The 25312-nt window shown below is 53.1% G+C and overlaps 6 protein-coding genes across 6 annotated transcripts; 2 read left to right on the top strand and 4 right to left on the bottom strand.

Annotated features, from left to right (window-relative positions):
* Positions 1–11581: 11581 nt before the first annotated feature.
* Positions 11582–11917, bottom strand: IUM83_02583 (uncharacterized protein; the record flags this gene model as incomplete). The annotated part of the gene is made up of 2 exons (XM_067926512.1): positions 11582–11625; positions 11698–11917. The coding sequence occupies 2 exons, from the start codon at positions 11915–11917 to the stop codon at positions 11582–11584; spliced, it is 264 nt and encodes an 87-aa protein (XP_067796385.1).
* A 1604-nt stretch (positions 11918–13521) lies between these two features.
* On the bottom strand, positions 13522–13914 carry IUM83_02582 (putative PexRD1 secreted RxLR effector peptide; the record flags this gene model as incomplete). The annotated part of the gene is made up of 1 exon (XM_067926511.1): positions 13522–13914. The coding sequence occupies one exon, from the start codon at positions 13912–13914 to the stop codon at positions 13522–13524; it is 393 nt and encodes a 130-aa protein (XP_067796386.1).
* A 779-nt stretch (positions 13915–14693) lies between these two features.
* IUM83_02581 (ribosome biogenesis GTP-binding protein YsxC) lies at positions 14694–15668 on the top strand (the record flags this gene model as incomplete). Its single annotated transcript, XM_067926510.1, has 2 exons — positions 14694–15485; positions 15558–15668. 2 exons carry the CDS (start codon positions 14694–14696, stop codon positions 15666–15668), a joined length of 903 nt encoding a protein of 300 aa, XP_067796383.1.
* Positions 15669–17713: 2045 nt separating this feature from the next.
* IUM83_02580 (putative metalloprotease family M14B) lies at positions 17714–18837 on the bottom strand (the record flags this gene model as incomplete). Its single annotated transcript, XM_067926509.1, has 2 exons — positions 17714–17907; positions 17997–18837. 2 exons carry the CDS (start codon positions 18835–18837, stop codon positions 17714–17716), a joined length of 1035 nt encoding a protein of 344 aa, XP_067796384.1.
* Positions 18838–19165: 328 nt separating this feature from the next.
* On the top strand, positions 19166–22150 carry IUM83_02579 (iq and aaa domain-containing; the record flags this gene model as incomplete). The annotated part of the gene is made up of 3 exons (XM_067926508.1): positions 19166–19176; positions 19243–19348; positions 19424–22150. 3 exons carry the CDS (start codon positions 19166–19168, stop codon positions 22148–22150), a joined length of 2844 nt encoding a protein of 947 aa, XP_067796688.1.
* A 108-nt stretch (positions 22151–22258) lies between these two features.
* IUM83_02578 (Leucine rich repeat protein) lies at positions 22259–25288 on the bottom strand (the record flags this gene model as incomplete). The annotated part of the gene is made up of 1 exon (XM_067926507.1): positions 22259–25288. The coding sequence occupies one exon, from the start codon at positions 25286–25288 to the stop codon at positions 22259–22261; it is 3030 nt and encodes a 1009-aa protein (XP_067796643.1).
* Positions 25289–25312: the final 24 nt, after the last annotated feature.

Genomic DNA, 25312 nt, shown 5'->3' with positions numbered 1-25312 from the left:
TAAAAATCGGTGCTCCCTGCGACTTTTATTGTACTAACGTAGGTGGCACCAGCTATTTCGGTGCTGGGCAAAAAGAGTTGAGTCAAGCACGATAGAAATGGCGGCATCGCTCAACTTCTAAGGCGGGTGATGAATCAGCTGGCTCAACATACTCCGTTATCGACAGTTCGCATAGCACTGCAAGGATTCCATCCGAGTAATTCGTGCATCGGAATGCTTGCTTAGGAGTACTAATTAAAAGCTGTAAAAAGCCGTGATAAAAGTGGCGAAATCATTTAAATGGGCGATTATAATTGTTTACGTTTTTTTGTAGTATTAAGAATTATTAGTTTCGTGTAGTACAGTTTCAAATTCGAACTACTATATTAGTTGCGTGTAATTTGCGTTATCAACATTTGCTAGCAACGATAGAAACATGTGATGGTCGTGATATAAAGAACGCACGACTTATTATTCAGCTGCAGGTGGTGTTGAGATTTTAGCTGTTGTGCTTGTGTTCGTTCCCGTGAGCAGTGCTCCAGCTCAGCTTGTGGGATGCGTGCTCAGATGGCTACGAGCCGCGGAGTGTACAACTTGCACCCGAAAATGACGACGACGACCAGCGCGCAGGAGAGCCGCGTACTGTTCCGCTAGATCAAGGGGGCCGAGCTCTACACGGGTCGAGTGTTTCTCAGCAAGCCTTGGTGATTCGTGATGTGCCTTGATATAGTGCACTTCGTAGTAATCGCGCGATCGATTCAGCCATTCGCCCTGCCAACTCGCACCAAATTGACGATAAGTGCTGCCGATGGTGCGTGCACGAGCGAGGAGGACGCTCGAACGAGCAGGCGCATGGCTTTAGCTTTATCTATTACGACGAGGGAACCCTGAAGCACTCGACGGAACTCTCAGCGATGCTAGGTCACCGAAGAAAGACCCCGCAGCATCACAGCTGACCACCTTTAATTCGTTAGTTATCAGGTCGCCCAAAGGACAAAGCACACGGAAGAATTGTGCCTCCAGGTCTGTAGCGTAATGAAATACGAGCATGCCGTCCTGGTAGCTTACGTGTCAAGATGGAGAACTTTATGTGCTGCAGTAGTGGACTATTTTTTAAACAAAAGCCATAATAGACAATTGTCACCATTCGTGATGCCTCGATGAAGACAAACGAGTAGCCTCGTAGGATATAAGCCTAGCAGCCGCATCATTTCACAAATTAGCAGAGTAGTCTTTGTGACACGGGAAAGCATCTTGTATTCTTATAGGGGACGACAACATGATAACCTAAAATGAAAGGGGTAGGATATAGGAAGAAAAAAAAAATGTTCCTGCAGACAGAAATATTTAAGATTTTTGTCGACAAACTTCTTTTGAATCGACCGCCCTGAGTTTCTAACATTGGCCGTAGACCAAAATACATGCATATACGAGTTTACGGCCGGCCTACCAGCAAGAATAGGCAATTGATGTGATCGTGGTTTGTTGGCAACAAACCACGACCCGAGGAGGTAGTGGTTCCCACCGCATATCGGTAAAGATGGCCTCGACAGCACGAGTGCATCCAGCTAGCACTATTCACCCCCACGAACACGAAACCCATGGTAACAGGCGTGCTCGACTCTCTTTCAATCTTTTTCGTACATGGCAGCAACTACAAGTTAGCTACTACGGCGGCAAGTACTCCATTCATCGAGCATTTGCTCTCCGGGCTTATAGCAAGAAACCCTCAGCGCTGCGAGCGCTACTTGTGGTGGTTGGAACCCCGCTACCTACGCTTCTTTTCGTTGTGGTAGAGGAATTAATCCCACTACAAAATCCAGAAGAAGGGTGGGCGAGAAACTATGGCTTTTGGATCCGAACAGCCATCTTGGTGTTTGTGGTAGGTCACACGAATTCAGGCCAAGCAAGATATCTCGTCGATGCTGTTGATTTATCGGAGGGCCAGGTGGTGTTACTTTGTGTGTGGACGACGATCATCTTCATTGTATTCGCCGTTTTGGTTGCGTCGCAACTCACCTTTCCAGTTCCGTTCTTCGTGCTGACAATGGCTCCGATGTTCTTCGTATTCCTAGCCATATCATTTTGCGTTATGGTTGGACGTCAGAAAGTCTACGAACTATGGACACAACTGGATCAACTGGTCCGGTATTTCATCTTTGTAAGTGCACAGGTTATGGTGGCTTTCGTCTATCCACTATATGAGACTCTGTTTCGAGCTGCACAAGGATCTCAGTATCAGTTCGTAGTAATTTTACTGCTTCCGGTGATCAAGCTGACAGTGAAAAATATTTTACTCCGCTGCACGAAGCACATGGAAGATATGATCCCCGAGGCCATCATCTTCACGGTCGATTTTTTCAATGCCATCTACATGGCGACTTGCATGCAAAATGCAACATCAAATGCTTCCATCGTCGCCATGACTGTGCTAGATTTGTTGCAAACAAGCGCCATGATTTACGGCCTACATAGGCGCACTAGAACGCTGCAATCGAAGCTACACCATGCTGTGGAGAACGCTTTGGCTAGCGATAATTTATTGGTTATGCTTTGCACATTATGTGAAGATACCAGGAAATTCAAGAGGCAGGTTCGAGCTGGCATTCAGATACGGTCGTGCTTTCCTCATCATTTAGATGCTGATGACCGACTTCTTCTGCAACACTTGAAGAATAACGCTAGTAATTCACGGAGAATTTCAACTGATCCCGCGATTTCGCTTCCAAGAACTCATTCCATCACACCAACCGGACTTAATTTAACAGCACCCGTTGATCGACGAGTATCGTCCCGTGCAAGTCTGAAAGCATTCCACCACCCGACTCATCCAACGATTCTCAGAGAAACGCTAGAGGCACTCTTCACAATTGAGTGTATCCTCCTCACAGCGTACTTGGAGGCTGTGATCCCATTGTTTTACTGCTGCTACATGCTGGTGTTGGTTAATTTTCCTAGCGCCCAGTACCACACTGAAATGGTTGGTATTACCCCTGAAAACGTCGGGGGGAGAGTGATTCCTCTGTTCTTGTTTGGGCTGCTTCAGCTAGCGTCGTTTGGCGTACTTGTGCGCATGATCAAGAGAAATTGCGGTATGAAAGCTGCCTACCACCTCGCATTTGTTTTAGACAACCACATGTCGCTCATTCAGGGCAAGCTAACGCTCTGGATGGCAGTCACGGTTTGCTGTCGTGTCGTGCATTTCGGTACGTCCAATGCGACTCGGCTTTATAGATGGTCAACACTAACTTGCTTATTGCGTTGGATGCGGTCGGCCACAGGCATGGACTTCACATTCAGGTTTGCTTGGATCAAGTAGTCTTCGGTGATGCTAACGGTTCAAATACGATGACTGCCATTACCAATCGGAATGATGTAGAACTTCGGAATGTTGTCAAAATGAAGAATGGGATGGGGAAGATTAGGTATGCGGCTGCAAGCATCGTTACAGACACAATGCCATCGACACGCAGGTACTTCAAGTAAAATTTGCCGCACCGTGACATGAAAACCATCGAAAAAATGGAATCCTTGAATCACTTAGACATTTACGACGACCCAGATGAGAACGACGACTCGGATCCACAGCCCGTAATTCGCGCTCCAGTCAGCGCTTAGATCTTGGAGCGGGATTTCCCCCTGAGCGAAAACCATGGGCAGAGGTGTCCTGTGCATATCAGGAAAACTCTCACCGCTGATGTGTTTTTCATGTATTCATCAAGGGCAAGGAGCCGTTGAATGGAGTACTTGCCGCCGTAATAGCTGACCTGCATCTGCTTCCATCTACGCACAACTTACGCACGATGGCCAGCAATTTTCACTCCGCGATGCAGACGACACCTCTGTGACGTCGGACAACTCCTCGGTTATCGGCGCTACACTGGCCATTTCACACCTGGCCGCCACTTCCTGGCAGGCAAGATGAGGAACTACAGCTGACACTCCCGAAATGGGTCAAACATTTGAATCAGAGTAAATTAACCTACTTACTCGTCTCTAGTTTGCCATTAAGTGTTCGTGAAACCAACGTTTTGCCAGTCAAAGCATTCGACCATCAATTGATTCTTGACTTGGATAGGTGTGTCAAAGAGCAGCGGTGTTTCTTACACAGTGGCGTATTTTCAGCCACAACTTTTCCTTCTGCCTGGTTTTTCGCTCCGTTTTCAGGGCTACTCTTACGCTCGGCCCACATACCATAGCTGTATCCCAGTGTGTAGAATTAATTGTAGGACACATTATCAATGCTGAGTGTTACCCTTGGGGGGTCCACAATCTTGGAAATCCTAAACGAACGAATTCGAACTTGAAGTCAACACCTGCATGAGCGAGCACCAGCGGTTGTTAGCAAAACAGTCATGCACACGTCCAGAATATCTCCTTGGTACATCATCTAGTGGCAAAACTTACCAAAATGCGTAACTCGAAAGCACAGCGTGATCACCATCCAAAGCATCATTTTGCACTGAACCAGCGACCTCTGCGTCTCCAATACGAACGCGAGCTGGTAAAACGCCTCTATCCCGCAGTTGCGTTTAATTACGAGCGCCAACATAACGAACGACGCAATCTGCAACAAGCCGAATACGACGAGAGGAAAAACTGTAGAGACAACGTTTTCGCGCGTGACACCCTCCATTTCAACATGATACTTGACATTCGGGAGATGTACCATCAGAAGCATGTAGCTACTGTAAAACAAGGGAATAAAAGTCTCCAAGTAAGCTGTAACTATGATGCACTCCGTTGTAAAGACGGTTTGCAGGGATTCGAGGAGAATGGTGGAGTTCTTTGACGCTAAATTCGTGAAGGTAAGCGTCTTCTTGGATAGTCGAGCTTTATGCGGAGTAGAAGTAGTAAAATTGACATCATTCAGGAAATCTGGGTCGATACTTGTGGCGTACTTTTGAGCGCCACTTGAGCGGAAATAGGGTGGTGTGGGGGTAATGCTCGGCGTCGAAATGTTGGAGATGCTAGGACCTCTTGTTGCTGTATCCGGGTCAGGGACAATTTTATCTAGACTATCGAGTACATGTTTATTCAGTTCGGAGAGTTGGTGAGGGAGACATGACAGTTTGCGAATACCTTGCAGACTTTGCCTCCTTAGAAATTCTGGATTGCGACACAGCGCACACAACATTGGCAACATGCCGTCGCTGTCCTTAGCGCCATCGACAGTCTCGCGAAGCCTCGACATAATAGTAGACGTACGACGCTGCAATCCGTAGAGCATGGTGACAGTCTGCACCAAGTCCGTGATTACAATGGCCGAAGTAACGATGGCCGAGCTTGAACTCTGCATGCAAGTAGCCACGTAAATTGCATTGAAGAAGTCTGCAGTAAAAATGACTTCAAGCGGGGCCATATCTTCCAGAGCCTTAGCAAAATGGAGCACAAGGTTTTTCAGTGCCACCTTTACCACTGGGAGAAGTAAAATAACTGGAAGCTGGTACTTCGTCCCTTTTGCAGCACTAAAGAGCATTTCGTAGACCGGGAAAATGAAGACTGTTGAGGTTTGAGCGCAAACGAAATGCACGCATCGAACCACTTGGACGTGGTGCGTCAACATTTGTCGAAAAGCGTGAGCACCCACAACTACTCGAAGCATGACGATGAGCAAGAAGTAAAACGGAGGTGTGATGAACATGATGTAAAACGGAATCGGGAAAACGAAGCAGGCCGACACCCCCATCGAGAAGGACACGACAAGGGCCGGCATGATCACGTACAACTGTAGTCTTTGGTAGAGGGAAACCACAAAATCGTCGATAAGATACATCCCCTGGAGCATCAGGGCGTGGGTCACGATCTCCACCAGCACGGCAGCTCGGAACCACATGCCGTAATTGGCACTCCAGCCGTCGCTTAGCTTCTGAAGAGGGACCAATTCCTGTCCAAAGATGAGAGAGACCATGGGGACTGGCATCGCAAAGCAGACCAAAACGACACGTAGGAACGACGTGTTTCTCGTGTACTCGTCGAAAGCTAGCACTCGATGGATTGAATACCTTCCACCATAATAGCTGTGCTGCATACGCTTCCACAACTGCAGGAGTCCTGAGGTCGCAACTCTCCAGCATATTTTGTGCGGCTTCGCTACTGCCAAGTCGCCCGATATTGGTGCGATCGCCACCATCGTGAACAAAAGAAATGGAATCGAACGCTCTTATGTAGTGCTAGATTAAAGACTTATACATGGAATAGCAGCGTGCCGTTTTTAAGCTGGTAAAGACGCTATTCCTGTTTTGTGGACCTTCGTAGTCCCTTTCCGAAGTCTCTTTCGCTCTAGATTGGCGGCACAGCGCCGGTAGTGTAGTTGCGGTTACAAGTAGGAAGAACCTAAAGCCCAAATAGAGGACCTCGAATCAAAAAGAAAGTAGATGTGGTTACATGAGGACTCATTCTCAGGTTTTCACTACTTACTACCCAGGCGGAGTCCAAAATTTTGGGAGTCCTAGGCGAATAAACTCGAACTTGAAATCAACACCTGGATCATCGCAACGCAGAGAAGCATTAGCACGACGTCGAAGCGTAAGCAGACAACAACCACAAAACTCACCAAAATGCTGTACACGAAAGCACAATGTGATCAACATCCACAGCACCATCTTGCACTGAACCAGCGATCTCTGCTTTTCTAACACGAATGCCAACTGGTAAAGCGCCCGCATACCGCAGTTGCACTTTATCACCACGACTAAAACCGCGAACGAGACGATCTGGAGGATCCCGAACATGAGCAGGGGCACTATTGTGGTCACGACATTCTCACGCGTGATACCCGTCATCTCTCTGTGATATTGGGCGCTTTGTAGATTCACCATGACCATCATGTAGGTGCAGTAGAATAGAGGCATGAACGCCTCAAGGTAAGCCGTAATGATAAGACACTCCGTAGTGAAGAGTGCCTCGAGAGATCGTAGGAGAATGGTTGGGCGCTGTGATGATTGTTGCGGGTTGGAACACATCGCTTCAGGCGACGGAAGTCTATCGACAGACACGGGTCGGGCTTGTGGAACAACTGAATTGATAGTCTTAATGCGCTTTCGAGTACAAATCGCTCGACGGCAAGATACCTCCGAGTGCTTGTTTTGGTACATCGCTGGCAAGGACGAGATTCGGGGCGATCTGTGAAGTTGACCAAGTCGTTGGTCAGGTTCGGTGAGGATGGTGCTCAGGCTTTCAAGTACTCGTGAATTCTCCGACGATATCTGATGAGGTAGGCAGGAACGTCTGCGAACTCCCCGCAGTGCTTGCCTCTCTAAGCGGCCGGGATGGCGACATATCCAGCAAATCATCGATAGCATATTATCATCGTCGGTGGCATTGCCGACGGTTTGGCGAAGTTTCGATAAGATCCGTGTAGTGCGTCGATGTAACCCGTAAAGCATGAAAATCGTCTGCGATAGGTCGGTGATTGTGATGGCTGCCACTGAGGCTGCAGAAGAGCTCTGCATCCACGTTGAAACGTAAAGAGCGTTGAAATAGTCAGCCGTAAAAATCACTTCAACGGGGATCATGTCCTCCAGACTTTTGGCAAAGTGCAGCACAACATTCTTCGTGGCAACTTTGAGAACAGGGAGGAGTAGAATCACAAAAATCTGGTAGTGCGTTCCTTCAGCGGCACGGAAAAGAAGTTCGTACACCGGGAAAATGACTATAGTCGTCGCTTGAGTGCAAATGAAGCGGATGCAGTGCATCGATTGATCTCGATGCTGTAGCATGTGCTGGATAGCACTGGATCCCACCACGGCTCGGAGAAAAACGATCAACACCAGAAAAAAAGCTGGCATCATTACCAGCGCAAAGAACGGAATCGGAAACACCAAGTATTCGCTGATGGCCATCGAGATGGCTACCACACCGATCGGCACACAAACCAAGAGCAGCAGCAGCTGATGTGCGGAGACGGTGAAATCGTCGATCAGATATACCCCTTGTAGCACGACCCCGTATGTCACAACACACACGACTATCGCACCTCGGATCCACATGCCGAAGTTTGCACGCCACCCTTCGCTGAGTTCTTGAAGCGGAACTGATTCTTGGCCAAAGACTAGAGCCATCATAGGCAAAGGAGAACAAACGCAAACGAGTATTACTCGTGCAAGTGAAGTATTGTTCGTGTATTCTTCCAGAGCAAGCACACGGTGGATAGAGTATTTGCCGCCGTAGTAGCTGACCTGCATGCGCTGCCACGCCCGCGCAAGTCGGAATCCCAATACGGCCCATCGATTTCTACGTGCTACCTGTAATGCTGAATCCGTCAAGTCCCGCCCCCGCTCTACAGCAGGAGACACAGGAGCCATCACACGCCACGACAAAAGCTGCTGTGAAACGAGGATGAAAACCAAAGAAGGCAGCCAAGTTTAGCTTAGCTTAGAGATAATGTTTCGATCCCCTGTTATCGCCTCCACCAACAAGACCAACAATAGGGGGACTCAAACCTGCCGAAAATAGCACTAGTTTCTCGTTTGGTTGATCCCTGGTTTTCGCCACGAAGGGTTGCTGGTTTCGCCGACCTACGCTTTTCTAAACAAGCCACCTCGCGAGGTGGCTTGTTTCGTAAACAAGCAAGTGCTGGTTTCGCGCCAAAATCTTCTTCTCGAGGCGATGCGCTTGCGCGCGAAGGTCTTCGCGCCCAGAATCGATGAGGATCTTGTAACGGGGCGGGGGTATCGCCTTCGTTCACATTTCAACTTGCCTACCTGCGGCGAAGACTCTAAGAACACGCAGCCCCCTCCCTCCTACCCCCCTGTCGTTCATTGTGGGCGCGCCATGGCCTCCAGCAACGAGGCGAAGAACACACATCTTACGGAGGCTGACATCAAGGTTCTGCTGTCTTGGATCGAGAAGCCAGCAAACTTCGAGAGCATATGCGGCACAAGTGGGAAGACTACAGTAGGGGGGAAGGCTAAGATCACGAAGTCGGCAGCGTATACGCAGATGGCCGCACATCTCCGCAGCAAAACCAAGAAATACGAGAGTCTCAAACCAAGAAATATACAGCAACGTTGGGAGAACGTGGTGAAGAAGTTTCGCGAGGTGCTCAAGCTGCAAGGCGGAACCGGCATGGGCCTAACAGCTGCCGAGATACGTCAAGGTGTGTCCCTCCCAACCAAGTTGGAGAAGATGTGCCCGTGCTTCTACAGGCTGGAGGCTCTTTTCGGTGAGCGGCCAAACATGAACGCGCATGCAACGGTCGAGCTCGGCGCTGTTGTATGCACTGCAGTTACTGAGAGCGTGCCTACCGAAACGGAGGTCCGAGCGCTAGCCTATGCGTACGAGAATGATGATGCATCCAGCTCGAGCCCTCACACCAGCTCTTCTGGAGGCAGCAGCACTATTAGTGATGAAAGTGACGACATCGTTGAGCGCCCACAGCGCATGGCTGGTCTGGCGTCAAAGACTGCAACAGCAATGTTTTCTCCAGGTACACCGAATTCGCCATCGCTTGACGAGTTTCAAGACGATGATTTTCCTCCCAACCCGCTTGTCCAGCCGAGTAACTGTACGCCTGCTACACCACAGCCAGCACTACCGCAGCCATCACTACAGCGCAAGCGAGTCGCGAAAATCGAGAGAGCCAAGTCTGCAAAACGAGCAAAGAAGGACAAGCAAAAAAAGACAGCAAAGAAAACCATGTTGACTACCAACTCAAACGCTCCCCAGCCTCCGCAAAGCAATTCTCAACCGACCGACAACAAACCCACACATGCTTCTGCTCACGAGACGCGCATGTCATTATCTCAGGCTTATGCTAGAAACGCAGAGGCCAAGATTGAGTTTCTTGGAGCTAAATTCGAGGAGGAAAAACGCCAGTGGAATGAAAAGCAAGCTGTATTGCGGCAACATAATCTGGACGAGCTACAGGAAAAGCGTTCTGCCCGGAAGCAAGCTCTGCTGATTGAGCTGATTCGCCAGAACAAGTCCGCTGAGGACATTGAAGTCTTCATGAAAATGGTTGAGTGATCACAAGTTATGACCGCCTCGCTCTCAACGATCATGCATATCCTCTCTGGTCACGTGCCCAAAGTATTCCGCCATGCTCATGGGCCTTCCGAATGGAGCGACGCTTAAGTTCGCGTCGAAAACCAAACTCATCGTCATCTGTATCAATATTTGTTTGATTTTCTTCATCGTCCAATTCGCTGTCCGACTCGCTTTCATATTCCTCAGTCCATTCATCAGCAAAATCTATGAGCATGTTGTGCAGCACCACGCAGCCGGTTAACCACAGGGTAATTCTCTTTACGTCTTCTTTCTTGCGTATTTGAATACGAAGCTCTTTGAGAGAGCTCCACCTCCCCTTCAGAACGCCGATAGTGTGCTCGTTTACAACTCTCACGTGAGCCACGCATGTGTTAAAGTCTTCATTCGCATAACCTTTCATGTTAGACTTGTACGAAGGGACCAGAGTATTGCAGACAACATCAGCTGGGTAGGCCGAATCGGCAATAAGATACTCCCCTTGCGAGAAAAACAAAGGCTTGTTCGAGTTGTTCGCAATTGCCATCTCGCGATACACGGTACTGTCGGCGCAGGAACCTGGCCATCCGGAGTAAAACGCAATAATTCTTCGACGGTCATCGCAAACTACTTGAGCATTGACACTATAACGATGTTTCCGATCGAAGTAACACTCACCATTGACTGCAGGCTTTTGGGAAAGCGGAAAAGTAGTACCATCAATGAAGCCGACACATCCACGAAAACCCTGTTGTGCCATACGGTGAGATGTCGACAGCCGCCTCGCATTATCTGGCCACACGACATACTTAGCAGAAAGGTCCTTCAGTGCGAGAAGAACACGAGTGGTGTAAAGAGCGCATGTACCTTGGCCAATCCCCCAGAGCTTTTGGGTTCTTCCTAGTGACACACCGTTGCCGTAATTTCCCAAACGATCCAGCGCAACCGCTAGCTGCAGCCACACCGGTGCCTGTCCGCAAGCAGAATTGTTTTGAAATATTCCGTGACACTCGATGCCCGATACGATACGGAGAAAGCTGGCATGACTAACCCTCGTCATTTGGCGGAACTGCTTAGGTGAGAGAGACTGAAAACCGCTTTCACGGAATTCGATACTCATAGGAAGGCGTGTATGGCCCTCCAAGTATCGACGAGACTCCACCAAGACGAGTAGAGAGGTAAGCTCCTCAGTTGACGACGGAAGCTCCTCGGGATCAACCAGTTGCCGCGCCATGTCGTCACAGCTTAGGTCATGTAGCTCTTCCTCGTCGTCCTCTTCGATAATTGCAACAGCCAAAACGTCAATGATTTCGCCGAGTAAGCGCTGGCGCTCGCTCACACGTGGCATGCTGCCGTCTGTGCGGGGGGATCTTTTCAAAAGTGGCAAGCGCCGTTTGAATGCCCCCTTTGCGATGCCAAACCGCTGCTGGTTTCACGTTCTCGGAAATGCTGGAAATCAGAACGCGCGACTGCTGGTTTTGATTGGCGTTTAGGCAAGGTTTGAGTCCCCCTAATAGCAAGTTTCTATTTGAGTAGCGCTTATTTTCCCTGCTAGACGTCTACATGTATTCGATCGCCCTTGGCTACTTCGCACCCGGATGCGGAGTGATTTCGATTGTGACAGCGTAATTGCTTTTTAGCTATAAAACCCCTTTGTGAATTGAAAAGTGAAGTCGACGCCTGTATCACCCACAAACGCATGGTTAGTATCCGCAGCAACGACAACGTCCTACCGGTAGATGCTTTGCGTACCAAAATGAGCGATGCGAAAGCACAGCATAATAAGCACCCAGAACATGAACTTCCTTTGAATCAGCGCCACCTGCGTTTCTAACACAAATGCAAGTTGATGTACCATCCTCATTCCACAGTTACGCTTGATGACTGCTGCCAACACCAAGAACGTTGCTATCCCGAAGATAAACACAGGGAAAATGGTTGTTGCTACATTGTCCGGGATGACCCCAGTCATCTCTGTATGGTACCGCGAGCTCGGAAGGCGAACCATCACCAACATGTAGCTGCAGTAGAATAAAGGGATGATAGCCTCTAGATAGGCAGTGACGACAATGCACTCTGTAGTGAAAAGAGCCTCAAGTGCTTCACGGAGAATAGAGGGTCGCTGTGTGATCACTCGCTGGCTACATTTTTCTTTATCTTTAGAACACGTTTTCACTGCCCATGTTATGGGATAAGTGGTCTCGTTGCGCTTTTGGACGAATATGCTGCGGATTATACGTCTGCTGCTGCAGGCAGGACGCTTTATATCATTGACACTTGGTGATGACGCGAGTTTGAGTAACCCTGGAGATCTGGGGAGATCGGAGCTTGTTCTCCTTGGAATACACTCCAGCCTAGACAGAAGATCTCTGTTCGTTGTGTCTAAACCATGTGAAATGCACGAGCGTAAGAGAATTTAGGAGCGAGAGTGTTTTCGAAACACTAGGATCTCGACACAATGCGCAGAGTCCACTCAGAATGCTGTCCACGTCGAAATTATTGCCAAGAGTTCGGCGAAGCCTCGACAAAAGTGTTGCGGTGCGTTGATGGAGGCTGTGCAGCATAAGTACTGTTTGAGACAGATCGGTGATCGTGATGGTTAGGATGGCACTTGCAGAAGACGCGCTCTGCATACACGTTGTCACGTAAACTGCATGGAAAAGTCGACCGTGAAGATGACTGCTTCGGGCATCATGTCCTCCAACTTTGTCATGCACCGCAGAACCAGATTTTTCATGGCGACCTCGATAACCGGGAGGAAAAGAATAACTGGGAGCTGGTACGTTGATCCTTTCACAACACAAAGCAATGCTTCATAGGCCGGGTACGCGAAAACCATGGCGTTTTGTGCCCCTACGAAATAAATATACCGAATCGTTTGATCTCGATTCGCCAGCATTTGGCGGAAAATGAGCTCTCCCAGTACAATTCGATACGAAAAAAGCAACGCCACGTAAAACACTGGACACAGTGTCAATACGAAGAAAGGGACAGGAAATATGAGGGCAGCGGAGCAGCAGCGGTGAAGAGAAGAGACGTGATGACCGACAGCAGCAGCTGCTGAATCGCAGAAATCGTGACCCCATCGATGTGGTGCATTGCCTGCGTTGCCAGCCTGTGAGCCACCGTGAACGACAAAATTCCCGAGAGAATACAGAAACCGATATTTGCTGTACGTCCTTCTGCTGGGTTCTGCAGCGGTACCAACGCCTGAGCGCTAACAAACACTACCATTGGGAATGGTGTCCCAACACATACCAGGAGCACTCGGGACAGCGACGTGTTTGTTGTGTAGTCGCCAAATGCAAACATTCGATCGATGAAGTATTTGCCGCCAAAATAGCTGACTTGTAGGAGCTTCCGTGTCTGAACGACGCTCGACAGCCAGTGTGATAGGGAAGCACGGTACATGGCCGTAGATGATCGCTAATTCGCAGCGCCTAGCACGAACTACATCGCCAGTGAGATGACGCGCAAGCATACACAAACTATTTTTCGCCCAAGCTTGGAGCATCGCAGCAACTGCATCAGCAAATCTAGGAGCTTATAAAATCTGCACACGAGATTGCGATCGTACTAGGTAAATTGCTGCGAGTACTCCTTGAAGAACTTGAGATAGGCCTGGAAAGTCTCCCAGTTCGGGTGACCAACTGCGCTGCCCTTGGCTGGAAGCTCCAAAATCGCGCGCACCTGCGCGAATGACTTTCCATCGAGGTACCATCCTTTGAAGGTCAACTTCTGCTTGATTTCCGCGACTCGGGCTGCGTTGGCAGCTTTCACCTCCATCTCCTGCACGTACTTCAGATAGTTCTGGAATGCCGCCCAATTGATGTGACTGGCTGCTTCGCCCGTTGCTGGGAGCCCCAGGATGGAGCGCACCTGTTCGAGCGTCTTGCCGCTCTGGAACCAGTCTCGGAAGTTGAACTTCATGTCGATTGCCTCCATTTCCGCTCTCATCTTGGCCACCATGGCGGTGTCAATCACTCTCTCTTCGGTGTCGTCTTCGTCCGCAGAAGTTCTCAATAATCGGTACTGGTGGTAGATCGATAGTTCACTTGGCGAGATAAGAGGTGAAGGTAGCGTTTTCAAGGTCTTGACTTGGTCAGGGCATGTGGCCGCTAGGCAGCTCGCTAGCAAGGAGGCTCCAGCCACTAGGACGGTGAGCAGCTGCATGGTGTCAATCAGGTGCGATGTGAGTTCTGCAGCGCGAAAACAAAACTGAACTGAATACTTGAGGAGCTGCGGGAACGACAAATCGCTCGATGACCTGGCGGCTTACGGCCTCGAACAGCAGGCTGCGATCCGAATTGTTTCAGTCGATTAATCCTCCACCGCGAGCATGAGAAAGCGCACGATAGAACTGCGAGATTGCTGGACTTCTGCAAAAGCTCTGCTGCAACAGAAACATCATGCCATCATGGTCACCTCAGCCCAGGCGTGGTCAGGGCAGAAACGGCAGCGCTCGACTCGACTTGATACGGCATTGGAGGACATCAGGTGTTATTAATACGGAGGAGGAGGAAAGAGAGGCTCTATTTGGTTACGAATTCACTGCACAACACAAAGAAATGGGGAAGAGATCCGTTAACACTAAAAAGTGTAAAAAAAAAAAAACATTTGTAACACGAAAAAACTATGTAGCACGGAAAGTTTCAAAAGTCGGACATTATGTAATGTAGTTTATCCTCGACTACAGTTTTGGATGTGCGCCACACCACACTTCATCACAAGCCAATCTGGTCCACACAATGCTGCTGCGTCGATGTGCTCACTTGCATGGCGTGCAGCGGGCCCCACGCTGCGTCTCCGCCAGTGCGCTGACGCCGACAGCTTCTCCAGTGCCTCTAGCACGCGCCGCCTTCTCATCGTCTCCCAGTGTGCCACCCTCGCCACCCAAGAAGACGCGCAAGAAGCAGGCTCGACTGGCCAACCTGCCCGTATTTTGGCCAATCGCAGGCGTGTCGGCGCCTCCGCAGCTGCGTCCGCATGAAGTGGACATCGTGAACCGGCTGTTCAAGGTGGACAGCACGCTGATTACGTCAACATCGGACTCGACCGACCTGCCACAGTGGGACGTCCCTGAAATAGCATTCGCCGGTCGCTCCAACGCCGGTAAATCGTCGCTGATCAACGCGTTAACCCGCCAGAAGTCGCTCGTGCGCACGTCCAAGACGCCTGGACGCACGCAGCAGCTGCACTTCCTGAGCGTGGGCGGCAAGCGGGGCAGCCTGCCCGACCTGGCGCTCGTGGACATGCCCGGCTTCGGCTTCGCGACGGCCCCCAAGAAGGTGGTGGACGAGTGGCACGCGCTCGTGGGCGGCTACGTCGAGGCCCGGCGCGGCATCAACCTCAAGACGACCATGCTGCTCATCGACGCGCGGCGCGGGCTCGGGCCGGCGGACCACGACTTCATGGACTTCCTGCACGACATGGGCGCGCTCTACCAGGTCGTGTTCACCAAGGCCGACACGGTCACGCGCAGCGAGCTGGAGAAGCAGATCCAGAAGGCGCAGGACGTCGCGCTCAGCGCGGATCGCATGGTACGACGGCTGGGTTGTAGGTCGATATAGTATGGAGGGCTGACGATGTTGGTGTTTGTGGTGACTTGATAGAGCATGAACCCGATCATCCAGGTGTGCAGCGTGAAGGAGGGCTTCGGGGTGAAGGAGCTGCAGCGCCAGCTTGTGAGCATGACGGAGCTGCTGGCGCCGGCGTTGGACTAGATTTCCTCCCTGTCATGTGGTCTATGCTTTTAACGCAGCTCTATTTTTCACGATACGTGTGTGTCTGTTTAGTTTGACGAGTTCAGTGCTTCTAAGCTAGGGAGCTGGAAGTATACGCCTCCGGTTCGGACCGCTCGGAACTGGCGTCGGAATCTTCGTCGGATCGGATGTCGTCGTTTTCCTGCCCCCAATGCCGCAGGTCCCGCTGCTGCTCTTCGTCCCTACCAGAGTTCTGCAACGCTGGGAGCTCCGAGCGCACCCTGGCCAAGCTGAAGCGGGTTTTCTCCTCTAGTGTGGGATACTCTTGGTCATAGGATGGAGCCGTCTTCAGCATTCGCACGCTGCCACTACGATTACTTCCATCCAAGACACTCGGCAGGACCAGAAGCGTGTTGCTTGTGTTCGGGCACTCAGTCATCGGACGTAGGCGCAAACTGGCCCGCGAAGCCGCGAGCTCCGCGTTCATAGTTGCTTTCAGGATCGCGCTGGAGATACTTCGCGGGGTCTCGTAGGAGCTCTTCGGGCGACCACTTTTGCTCTTCGAGCATCGCGAGGTGGTCACTTTTTTCGGGAACGTCTTCAAGACGTCATAAGCTAACGAACTTCTTACAACAATGTCCGGTGGTTGTTCTGCAATGATAGGAGCTGCATCTTCAACCTTCGGGCCCAGTGGCGGCGCTGGTGCTGCTGCCACCAAGGAGGTGCGTCGTGATTCCAATTTACTCTTGCGTTTTTTCTTCTTCTTGGTTTTGCCGTCACCTTTTCTAGATGTTGGGATAGCCGCTGACTTCTGCTTTGATACGCTGTTCCTTGTGTGCTTACGTCTCCCAGGCTTTTTGCGAGTGTGAGTGGGCTTCGTGCGGTTCTTGCGTGAAGGGAAATCCTCCGGGGCGCTGGAATACCCTTCGGCATCATTTACAGCATCGTCATCCTGTTGCTTTTTGCGCTCACTCTGAACTTCTGGACTGTGCTGCTGTGCCCTCCTGTCTGGACTAGGAGGGATCGGCTCGTCTTCAGCGCCGGACAAATCGGAATCCATGCCACCGGCATCGTCTTCAGATCCTACGCGGTCGTTGACGTCCATGCCGGAATGCGCGAATAACGCCGAGATTGCTGCCTCGCAGTCAAGTAACAGGTCCCTCGCTAGGCGGCTCTCTTCATCTTCGGTCTCCATCCGCAGCAATCCATCCCCAGCACGTGCTCGTGACATTTGACGACCAGTTGGAGATGGCACAACGATTCGCTCACCAATTGCAGCTTGTCTCTCACGTTCTGCATCCAGTGCTTTGACCTGGGCGGTGAGTCCGTAGTATACAAGCAGACTCTGGCACCAGGATCGACCCATTTCCTCGAGATCCCAGGTGGAGAACTGTGTGTCCTTGTGCACCCCGAAGTCTGGTCCGCAGAAGCTTGCTTCGAGGGTGTAGCTGTTCGTCACGCCGAGTTCCTGGTTCACTACTACCCGTGCCGTAGTCAACTTGGATTTGTGTACGCTGAAGTCGCAACTAGCAAAGGAAAAGCACGGTACGTGGCGAGCTACAATCATGGGGAAAACACGCGGATCGGTTTTCACAGTGTTGCTAACTGGACTTGTGGTCATGCCCGTCGTAGCGGCTGCATCAGCGGCTGAAGACTTAGCGCTATCTGAGCCGCTGGGCTTCTTCTTCGTGGTGTAGCAGCCGTACATGAAGATGTTACGGTTAATGCTGTGTCCATGAAGATCGCAGTAAATGGCCACACGTCCGTAAGCTTGGAAGTGTGCTAGCTGCTGCTTGAGATGGTATACTGTGGGGAAGAGCTGCTCGATGGGGTTGCTCCACTTGCGGTTGAGATCCCAACCGGCAAGACTAACGCGTGTGTTGCCATTGATGACACCGTCGGGATTCAGCATCGGCATGACTTTGAAGATGAAATGCCGCCGGAGTATCGTGGCACCGCTGCTGGATCCTGTGAGGTAGTCCAGCATCCCCTGCATCATCCAGCTGCTGTTCGGCTCACCTGGATGCACCCGCGCGGATAACACGATGACTGGCCAGCAAAACGAGTTAGAATGCGGCAAAAGGGTCTCGCGGGCAACACGTACTTCGCCGTTCATCGGGCGGGATCCCGTCTTTTCCCGGAGACGTGATGGAGAGCAGATCACACGGGTTTCCAGCGAGACTCTGGCAAAGTTCTGTTCGACGACACGTTAGTGAACGCTGTGGATCGCGCTCGAGCTGCTCCAGGTAGTCCATCAGATCTACAGATCACAGCACAAAAGAGCAAACAAACAAGGCAAAGCGGACATGAATTTCGTGGCAACAACACAAGCAAACTCGGAAACCGTACCGGTGTACGTGTACGGCTGAATGCAGGCGAAGTACACACAGTCGTTCTCATGCTCGAACTGGTAGTGAAAAGTCAGTGCGTTGGGCCCCGGCTGAGCTGTCGGAGCAACGTCATACCGCACGTGGGATCCTCGATGCCTCCAGCCGACTCCTTTGGTTGCAGCATCATGCTCCGAGTAAATCACGGGCTGCAAGCCTTGGCCAAAGAGCGCGCCGCTTTTCGCGAGATTCACGAGTGCAAAGCGGTAGATGATCCCGGGTCTCCCGTTGCGCACCTCGAAGTAAAACCACTGACGATAGGCGCCGTTCTTAATGTCTGGATGGATGAGCATTTCGTACTCCTGCTGCGGAGTGTGAGTTGCTGACCCGGTCTTCGGCGTCTTGCGAAATATTCGCTCCGCGCGCTGCAGGTTACCGCCTTCGAATAGCGAGTCGAAGATGAGGGTGTCGTCAGGAGCGCTGCTGTTCCGGAAAATGTCGGGCTGGTTGTACTCGTACACGTGAAGGCGGGCAAGCACCTCGAGCTCCTCGTATTCCTCAGCCTCGCACTCGAGCAGCGCCCGGCTTTCGATGAGAATGGGTTCTCGCTTCGGCGGCTGCGGGTTGTCGAAGTCTTCGGGGCACTTTGGCCCCCCGTCCGCGTTGGCTTTCAACGCAGCTACAACCACCGCGTTGGGGATGTGCCTGCGCACTGGCAGGTGCATTGGGCGCTGGTTTTGGATCCCCGTGCGGGCCAGTCGCGATTCCTCCGGGAGGTTGATGAGAGGCAGTGGGGGCGGCAGCAACAGTGACTGGCTGGCAACCTTGCGGAACCGGTTGGCGCGAGGGTTGGAATTGCTCATCGCTGCTGCGTTGAGCTGAAGTAGTTGAGCTCGAAGAGACGAAGGCCTGGCGGGGTATGAATCTCTTCTGGACGACTGAATCGGGGTGACAACGATCTCGGGCTTCCGAGTACTTGGTGGCAAAAGCTGACGAGCTCACCCGTGCATGCCGACAAAAAGGACGAACAAGGAGGGAGGTATGGAGACACTCACGCAGCAATGGAACAGTGGAGCAATGGAGCAATGGAGAGCTCGGTGGTGTCAAGGGGGTTTTGCTCTCGAAACGACGGCAGCGACCAGTCTTCGTTTAGCCGCGGGGGATCACCAAGTAGGTGCCAAGCACTCCAGGATGGCGAGCAGGTTGGTTGGTTGATTGTCTGTCACCGCTTCAAGTTGTTCGTGGAGCTTACGTGGGTGTTGGCGCAGCACGTACGACCAGCTATGGCAGGAGGCCATGTCGGAGCTCAACGAGCAGGTCCACATCGAGGACCACACACTCGGAGACGGCCAGGACGGAGCCCCCAACGAGGCGGTGCGTCCCGTTCAGGCGCTGCACTTGCTGTGCTTGAACAGATCTAACTCACCTCTTGTCGCTTGTGCTGTGCAGCCGCCGCAAGCGACCATCGTGGAGGCATTCCAGCACTACGCGTGCCTGTACATCAAGTACATCCAGATCCTGTCGCGCCTGTCCGAGTGCTACGACCAAATGGTGCACCCGCAGAAGCGCATCGACGTCAAGCAGGTGATCGAGGTCGTGGCCACGCGCGTGGTCGAGCTCAAGCACTTGCTGGTCAAGTGGAACCCTCCCAACCCGGACGTCATGATGCAGCCCGAGCGCAGCTTCCCGTGGGAGTACGTCAACCTGGACGACATCCTCGTCGACCTCAAGCTGCCTCCGGAGACGCTCGAGGTGCCGGTGCCGCAGTCGTTCCTCGACGACCAGCAGGAGGATCTGTTGCGCCGCGAGCGACTCGTCAAGGGCTACATGAAGCTCAAGCACGGCGTGGACTCGATCCCTCTCGACGCCATCAAAGTCGCGCAAGCCGCGCTCGCTAGCGGTGTCGGCGTGTTGTCGCTGGACGAGGCTATTGCAGTGATTCAGCGCAACGAGCGCGGTCGGCAGGGCCGCCAACGAGGTCTTTTAGTCCAGGAGCTGCGCGAGGAAGAGCGTCAACGCAAGCTGTACGAGGCAGCTCAAGGCGCGCCTGAAATGGACCCGGACATCGCCGCCGCCAACATCCAGCGCATGTTCCGCGGCTTCTTCTCGCGCGCTGCTGCAGCACGCGAGCGTGACGCGGAGTTGGTTTTCATCGGCATGAAGGCGCCAGCTATGGATCGCTCTGCGCTGGAGAAACGGCTCGCCGATGCGCGTCTCCAGCGCCGCGTCGAGCAGGCCGAAAACAAGGAGGAGTACGAGCGCGCGCTGATTGAACTGCATGGGGTGGTCACCAATGAAGAGGGTCCGTTCATGAAGGAGAAGATGCTGGAGGAGAGACGTCGCTGGATCACGGATGTCATGGCCACGGGCCAGCTTCCTGAAGACCTCGCGGGCTTCTACGCCGCCTTAAATGGGGAAGGAACCCCAGAGGAACTGGCCAAGGCGCAGGCGAAAGAGGAAGAGGAGGCGAAAGCCAAAGCTGCTGCTGACAAGAAGGGGGCAAAGGGAGCGAAGGGCAAGAAGGAGGAGAAGAAGGGAGGCAAAGGAGCCAAGGGCAAAGGCAAAGACGCCAAGGAGCAGGAGGAGGAAGCGCCCGAGAAGCCGCCTCCACTAACGGGGCCCTCCGAGCTCTGTACGAAGCTGGCGGGTGGTGTGGCCCAGTACGAGAAGGTGTGGCTCGAGCGCGAGGAGCTGGACAATTTCTATCAGAAGTACGACGTCGCTCTAGCCAAGGACGTGGTGCGTGGGCCCGTGGAAGTGCAGGTTCGGCAGCAGGTGGACGAGATGTTGGTGTTGCAGCTCGTGAACATCAAGGCGCAGCTCGAGGCGGCCGCTTCAGCAGGCAAGAAGGGCAAGAAGGGGAAGAAGGGCAAAGGGAAGAAGGGCGGCAAGAAGCGCAAGAAAGGCAAGAAGGATGCCAAGAAGAAGAAGGGCAAGCCGCTTCCGGGCGAGAAGATATCGGAGCTCAAGGGCCGAGCACCGGACTCCTTCCTGAGTGTGCTGGTGGAGCACCAGATCGTGCACGCGCCACGTCCTGGCGTCCGCGTCCGAGACTTCGTGGGCAGCTTCAACTTCCTGGGCACAGTCTACCAGCACAGCGAGCGGCGCGATCGCTTTGGCAACTGGGTGCCGCAAGACCCATCGGCTGCTCAACTGCGCCAGTCGCTGACGGAGTACGGTGTTCTACCGCTCGGATCGCCGTTCGTTCGAGCCCGCACGCCTATAGTACGCTCATTGATGCTGTACGGGCCTCGTGGATCCGGTAAAACCATGCTGGTGAGTGCGCTGGCCAACGAGACAGGGGCGCTCGTACTCAATCTGTCGCCAAGCAACCTCGTTGGTAAGTTCGCTGGCAAGACGGGACCTACGAAGCTCGTGCACATGGCGTTCGTGCTGGCCAAGGCGGCTACGCTGCAGCCCATTATCATCTACATCGACGACTGCGAGCAGGTCTTCGCGGGTGGCGGTGGCAAGAAGAGCAAGTCTGCTGCTAACTCAGAAGGCCCCGTCCGGTTCAAGAAGGACCTCCTGCTGTACATCAAGGCTGCACTGGATCCCTCAGACCGTGTGCTTGTCGTGGGCACCTCGGCAGATCCCGGCGCGGCGGAGGTGAAGGATCTGCGCAACTTCTTCGACAAGTTCCTGCATGTGCCGTACCCGGACTACGCGTCGCGCGTGCTGCTCTGGAAGCACGCACTGCGGACGACCATTGCTGCTCACGCTGCTACGTTGGGACTTTCATCAGCAGCTACAGCAGCGGCTCTAGCTGCTGCATCTTCGTCAGCATCCACTTCGGGCACAGGCGGTTCGGCCTCTCAGCTCCAAGATCGTCCCCGTCGCGAACCGATCGACATCTCAACGTTGGCTCATATCTCGGAAGGCTATTCCTCCGGCAGCATCGTACGAGCTGTGGAGAGCACGTTGACGCCTCGACGCGTGGAGTGTCTGGAGAAGCGTCCTCTGCGCGAGGAAGAGTTCCTTGGTGCTCTATCGCGACAGACTGCTACGTTTGCTGAGGACCACGACAAGTTCAAGAACTTCACGGCGGTCATCACGGGACTGAAGGACACGCGCGACAAGATTCGCAAGGCTGCGGCGGATGCACTCAACTCGGACGACAAGAAGGACGGCAAGGGCAAGGGAGGAGACAAGAAGGGCAAGAAGGGCAAGAAGTGAGCACCTGTCCGTCTACCTACGGAGTAGCATGGGCCGATATGCTTTCAATACCAAGTGTTCTGAATGATCAGAGTCCACTGGTCTACATCGATTGCTTCACTGCCCTGTTCAGATCGGAGGGAGCTTGAGCACAGGTACGTCTCCATTTCTCGCAGCTTGTCGCTCCTTTTGCTTGAGCTGCTGCTCCTCCGCCCAGTACTGCGGCGGCTCCCATCGGGTTTCACCTGTTGTTTCGTTTTCGTAGTAGATCGCGTCCGTGTACATGTCGGTGCGCAGGACCCAGCGCCTCGCTTCAATGCGAGCGAGCTGCTCCTCGAGCTCTCGGTTCTGCTTCTCGAGCAGCTTCTTCCGCTCTTGACGAGCTTTCACGGCTTTGGCGTCCAAGCGACTCGCTCGAGCCACCTCGTGCCACGCTTCGAACACAGCTCGAGTACCATGGCCCCGCCATCTTTGAAGGACGGCACGCATCTGGAGAAATTCCTTGGTGGCCTGCTGGGACACCTTGGTGCACTGCATCTCCACGTACGAGTCGCGGGTTTGCGTCTGGAAGAGCTCGAACAGTTCCTCTTCAGGGACATCGAGCGGCATGATGAAGGTGGGTTTCTTGACGACGGCTGTGACGCTGACCTTCTGGTTCTGGTTCTTGAGGTCTTCTTCTAGTTCGATGGCTCGCTTTTCAAGCCCCTGATCGACTGCTTTCACGGCTGTGATACGGTAGTCGTCGATGTTTATGTCCGGCATGTCGATTTGGAAGAACGAGGCGGCTGGAGGCTCGGATGGGGTTGTGGTGCTCACTCGGGAGGCCTCAGTTTCAGGAGCTTCTTCTTCCTCCTCCTCCTCCTCTTCCTCGTCGTCGTCCTCCTCTTCGTCGTCATCGGCTTCACCAGAATCGGCCGCTTCGTCGTCGCCATCATCGTCATCGGCTTCGTCGTCGTCTTCTTCGTCTTCCTCCTCATCATCATCGTCACCCTCGATAGCGGCGTTCATCTCACGGGCTCGACCTTTCTCCGTGGCGGTGGCAAGTTTCCGTTCTTCCATGTCAAGTCCTTCGATCGCCAGCTCAAGCTCATAGATTTTCCCGTTCTCAGGACCACCAACCTCCGACCCAGCTCCTTCCAGCTCTGCTCGCAGCTTTGAAAGCTTTTCGTCCAACTTATTCAGCTTTTTCGTCTTCGCCGCAGCCAAAGCTCCGCCTTTGTCTTTAGCAACGGCGGCGTCACGCTCATGCTCAAGTGCTTCACGATCCTTCTCAAGTCGCGCACATTTATCCTGTATGATCTTCAGCCGCTCCGCCTTCGCTCGTTGAAAGGCCTCAATCTTTCGGTGGAGTTTGTCTCGTTGAGCGTCGATGTGGCGCTGATTCTTCACGTATTTCTTGTAAAGCTTACGCAGTCGCCGACGACGCTGAACCATTTCGTGAGCGAGGACGCGCGCTGTACGTTCGAAATGAGCAACACCCAAGGTGGAGTTGATATACTCGATGGCGCGCCTCCGTGTTTTCTGGACAAGACGAGCCACTTTAGTGCGTAAGTAGATGCTGGCGAGTTGGTCTTGCGCCTGCTCCTTCGTGAGCATCTGCGCTCGCAGCAGTCGGCCCGGTCGTTGGCATCGATAAGGCGCTGTCCTCGGCAGACAAACCTTCCGGACGCGTTGACCGCGTTCACGTAGAGCCACCGGATCAAGACAAGCACATCGACGGAACTCGATGGGGACATTTGGAATATTTCCACCACCAGCAACACAAGCCATCCCGAACTCGTCGTCATAGTTCATGAGTGCGTCTTCAACCTCTTCCGAGGAAAATCGCTGCGAGAACGGTGTTGGAGGTGCTTGTTGTTTGGTGCTTAACTCGTCTTGCTGAGGCTGCTGGTTGACTGACACAACAAGTGCTTGCTGACGCTCGATGGCAGGTAACAACTCGGAGAAGAAGCTCTCCCAGACGACGCCGTACAACTTGAGCTCACTACTAGTTCCCGGTGGCGCCAAGCGATTGCAGTTGGGCTCGAAAAACGACGTGATGACTCGAAGATCATCGTTAACAGTGCTTGCGCTGGATCTGCCGTTGTTATCCGATGCCTCGTCGTCTTTGATGAGTTGGGCAGCAAACGCCAAGACATTTTGCAGCGCTTCGACTACTTCTCGTCTGCTGCTCCTCTGGAACTCAACGACGGCTTTCTCCATGTAGCGCAGCGTCTCGGGAACGCCACGCGCTATGACGTCGCTGGTTGGCAAGCGCAGCGGATTCTGTTCCATGCACAGAACCTGCAAGTTCGTCAGCGCGCGAAAGGAGAACGGGAGCTCTTGGATCGAGTTCCAGTCCAGTCGCAGCTCTCGCAGCGCCTGCATCTCGCCAATGGCCCGCGGCAGCTTGAGGAGCTGGTTTCGCGAAGCATGGAGAACCCGCAGATTGGGCAACGTCACGACAGCGTCAGGCAGCTCTTGCAGCTCGTTCAGGTTCACCGTCAGTGTTGTGAGTGCGGTCAGCTCTCCGATCGTCTCCGGTAGCTCCGTCAGCTTGTTGGCACTGAAGTTGGCGCATCGAGCACTTTGACAGCCCCCGATGGACACTGGAAGCTGCGTCAGAGCATTGCGTTCGAGCCAAAGCTTTTCAAGCTTGACAAGTCTGCCGAAATCCTCGGGCAGCTTCTCCAGCAGATTGCAGGACAAGTTGAGCGCTGTGAGGCCCGTGAGCTTCGTCAGTGAGTCGGGCAGCACTCGAAGTCGGTTCTTGGTCAGATCCAGCTCCGTCAAGAGCACGAGCGTGCCAATGCTCTCCGGCAGTCGCTCGAGGCCGTCAGCAATGAGCGACAGCGTTTCGAGTGCCGGCAGCGCTGCCGGCAGGTTCTCCGGCAGCTCCAGCAGGTTGTGGCCCGTGATCCTCAGTGCGAGGAGGTCGCGGAAAGGCAACACGCGCTGCCAGGTGAAGAACCCGCGCGCCTCTTTCCACGCCACATTGAGCTCTCCGGTTTGCCTGGCCTCATGCGCGAACGGAGCCCAGAGACGTTCGTTCTCGAGCTCCAGAGCTTGGAGCTGCTGCGCCCGGTCGCGGTCGCGCTGCTTCTGGCGCTCTTGCAGCTGCTCATCGAGCCACGCGCGTCGTTCCTCTCGATCGACCGACGTCTGCCTCGCCCCGGGCATGCTTGGCGACAGCCAGAGCTATTC

This window comes from Phytophthora cinnamomi (assembly GCF_018691715.1).
Source record: "Phytophthora cinnamomi strain GKB4 chromosome Unknown Contig16, whole genome shotgun sequence".
Taxonomy (NCBI): Eukaryota; Oomycota; class Peronosporomycetes; order Peronosporales; family Peronosporaceae; genus Phytophthora; species Phytophthora cinnamomi.
Note: the sequence above shows the minus strand (reverse complement) of the source record. Positions and strands in the feature narration are given on the sequence as shown.